Below are 3205 nucleotides of genomic sequence, written 5' to 3' on the forward strand. Positions count from 1 at the left end.
AGCATATAAAAATGGAATAATTATTCTATTTCGTTCATAACTCAAGATATATTTCTTTCTTAATTTATTTGCAGTGAAGCTCCAGGAATCATCGCCATCATCTTCGCTGGTCCATCCTTTCCCTTCGCAAATTAGTCACTTGAAGAGGTTAGCACGTCTTTTTTATTACTTTTTACCTGTTGTTTTTTATCTTGTTTTTCTATTCTTTTTAATTTCGTGTTTTTTTTTGTCTTAATTAAAATTTTCTCAACGCAGTTTCAGTGGAAAGTGGATTATACTCAATTGGATGGCCAGCATTTAAAAATTTTTAATCGCACGTAGTTGATTAATTTCTAGAGAATCTCTAGAGTTCAAGTGTGTTTTCATTACAGAAGTGCATATAAACAAACATGCGTGTACACATTCATGTATAATATTATATATACGCACCCACAAACGAATTTTTAACAATTAAAATAACCAAGCTCTTACTCAAGTTTATTTATACTTACCTACGCACACATGCAAACACGCATCCACGCAGGCATACATGGAAATGGTGCATAGACACACTCATGTGCAATACATTCACACAGTTGCAGGCATATATATGGCATACTTTGGAGAGAGTTTTAACGTAGCACATTCATAATGGATTGTTGAATTTTTTGAATGTGCCAGCGATTGGTGATGCTCCATTTGCATATACTTACGCACATTACCACGTTCATATGCTTGCTTACTGTTAGGCAAAATATACACATTCACAAACAGACATTCACATTCATTCACTATCATACACTCACATACATCCATTCACAATTATTCATTCACGACACAATTTTAAGAACAAACCAATACAATCGTACATTCGTTCGTTAAAAAATATTAACAACACATACATTCCGCGCACACGTACACATACACTCACACATGCATAAACATACACCCACATTCTCAAGCTCACATGCATAAACTTACAAAAGCATATAAACGAAAACATAAACACACTTTCACCAATTTACTTTCACACACATACATCGTTGCATTATTTTAACAATGTTCTGTCGGATGTTGAAGTTGTCGTGTCAGGAGTTCCCCAGGGATTGGTTCTAGGACCACTTCTGTTTTTGCTGTACACAGTCGATACTCTTCCAATCACTGAGATATATAACTTCAAATATCATGCGTTTGCTGATGATTTGCAGATAATTTGTTCGAGTACTTCTGCTCTCACTTTTGAGGAGCTTATTGATTCATTTGAAGAACTCAATGGTTGGATGGTCGAGAATGAGATTAAAGCTCTCATGGTTTTGCAGTCGCGGGTTCAACAGTTTGGGACAGTTTCCGGACAGTCTGCCTCAAGAAGGATTGACTGTTCAAGAATTTCGCATGGAACTGAAAACAATTCCACTGGGCTCAAGAAGCTTCCCTGCATAATATTAAAGAACGCTATATAAATTATCCAACAATAATATTAATTATATCATCACATTACATTATTTCATTACATTACATGGTATTACATTGTATTACATTACGTAACACGGGTCTAAATGAATATACTTTTTTTGTCTCAACTCTATTGAAAATGAAACATCCATATCTTGTACACGGGCATGCAGCGGTTTCCAGTTCCAATACTTTTCTCTGAATCCTGGAATTATTTTTTTCTAATTAGAAAGGGACCACCAACGTCAACGTCATCTTTTATACTGTTGCACCCCCATCTAGTGCTCTTGAGATATCATTTCATTGAAGAGGTCACACTTGATGGCACTATCCTCACTTACTGATCGTCGTAATCTGCTGCAATAACAACACAACAACACTCGTTATATTTTTCAATAAACCCGCAACATCAGATATAAATAGCAGGAGTTGGTCAGTAGATAAGCATGGTCACATACCTTCCGCATTCAAATGCGAAAAACATGCAAACACACATCCACATATTAAAATACGCACATACACACACATACACGCATTCATTTTCACACATAAATACGCATATATACGTACACAGGTATACACACACACATGCGCACATATATAAACACTACACGCATACACACACACATACACATACATACACATGCACAGCACACTGATATTCTTCTCCTACCAAACAGACACAAACAAACCAGTCAGTCTTAATAGTTTATATCATTTCTTCACGCCTTTTTATAATTCTTTTTTCTGTTTTTTTTTCTGGAAGAAATTTTGAAAAAAAAAATTCTTTTGCGCAAAAAATTTGTTTACCACTAATAATGACGTCATCATTCATAATTAGAGTAATATAAAGATCGGAGATTATAATTTTTTATTGTAATAAATTTTTTATTGGTTATAAATATCGTTCATAAATAAAAATATTTATTCTAATAATAATAATAATAATTATTATTATTCTTATTATTTTTAGTAGTAGTAGTAAAAGTATTTTTCTTATTGTTACAAAAAATAAAAAAATCGTTGATAGTAATGATAATAATAATATTAAAATGAAAAATGATTAATCCTTAAGCGAAAAACGAATCTTTTGAAAATTTTTTGAAAAACATTGCTCGTGTTCCCATGTTTCATTCATCATCGTCATCATCTTAATCATATTATTATTTATTGTTTATTATATTTATATTACATGCATTTCGAAAGATTGTACGTTATTGATTATCATGAACAGCTTGTGGATTGAAAATTTTCTTGATTTGATGATTGAATGAATGTTCGAATGAATGAATGATCGATTGAGTGACTGAATGACGAAATAAATAAGCGAACCAATGAATGAATGAAAGAAGGACTGAATGAATGAGTGATGATTAAATAAAATAACGAATAGAAATGACAGACTTCGAGATATAAACAAATAAATGGGTGAATAAATGCTTTTTTGAAAAACGATTGAGTGTATAGTTGAATGAATGAATGAATGAATGAATAAATGAATGAATGAATGAATGAATGAATGAATGAATGAATGAATGAATGAATGAATGAACGAATGAATGAACGAATGAATGAACGAAAAAAAGAAAGAACGACAGAACGTTCAAATGAATGAAAGAAAATGTAGGAGCCAATTTAGAAAATAACTTGATTCATGGAAGCAGCATTCAGGCGAAGGTAGGTACATGAGGAGCTCAGCGCCTAATTAATTCAATTAACAATGCAAGTCAAAGAATGGGCGAATGCAATAAAATGATGATGATGATAATGGTGA

The 3205-nt window shown here is 32.4% G+C and overlaps 1 protein-coding gene across 1 annotated transcript; it reads left to right on the forward strand.

Annotated features, from left to right (window-relative positions):
• Window positions 1-874: 874 nt before the first annotated feature.
• On the forward strand, window positions 875-2090 carry HELRODRAFT_82374 (hypothetical protein; the record flags this gene model as incomplete). Its single annotated transcript, XM_009022540.1, has 2 exons — window positions 875-1021; window positions 1872-2090. Coding segments are annotated over 2 exons (366 nt in total), but the record flags the coding sequence as incomplete, so codon positions are not given.
• Between the last annotated feature and the right edge of the window lie 1115 nt (window positions 2091-3205).

The sequence above is a fragment of the Helobdella robusta genome (assembly GCF_000326865.2).
Source record: "Helobdella robusta unplaced genomic scaffold HELROscaffold_32, whole genome shotgun sequence".
Classification (NCBI taxonomy): domain Eukaryota; kingdom Metazoa; phylum Annelida; class Clitellata; order Rhynchobdellida; family Glossiphoniidae; genus Helobdella; species Helobdella robusta.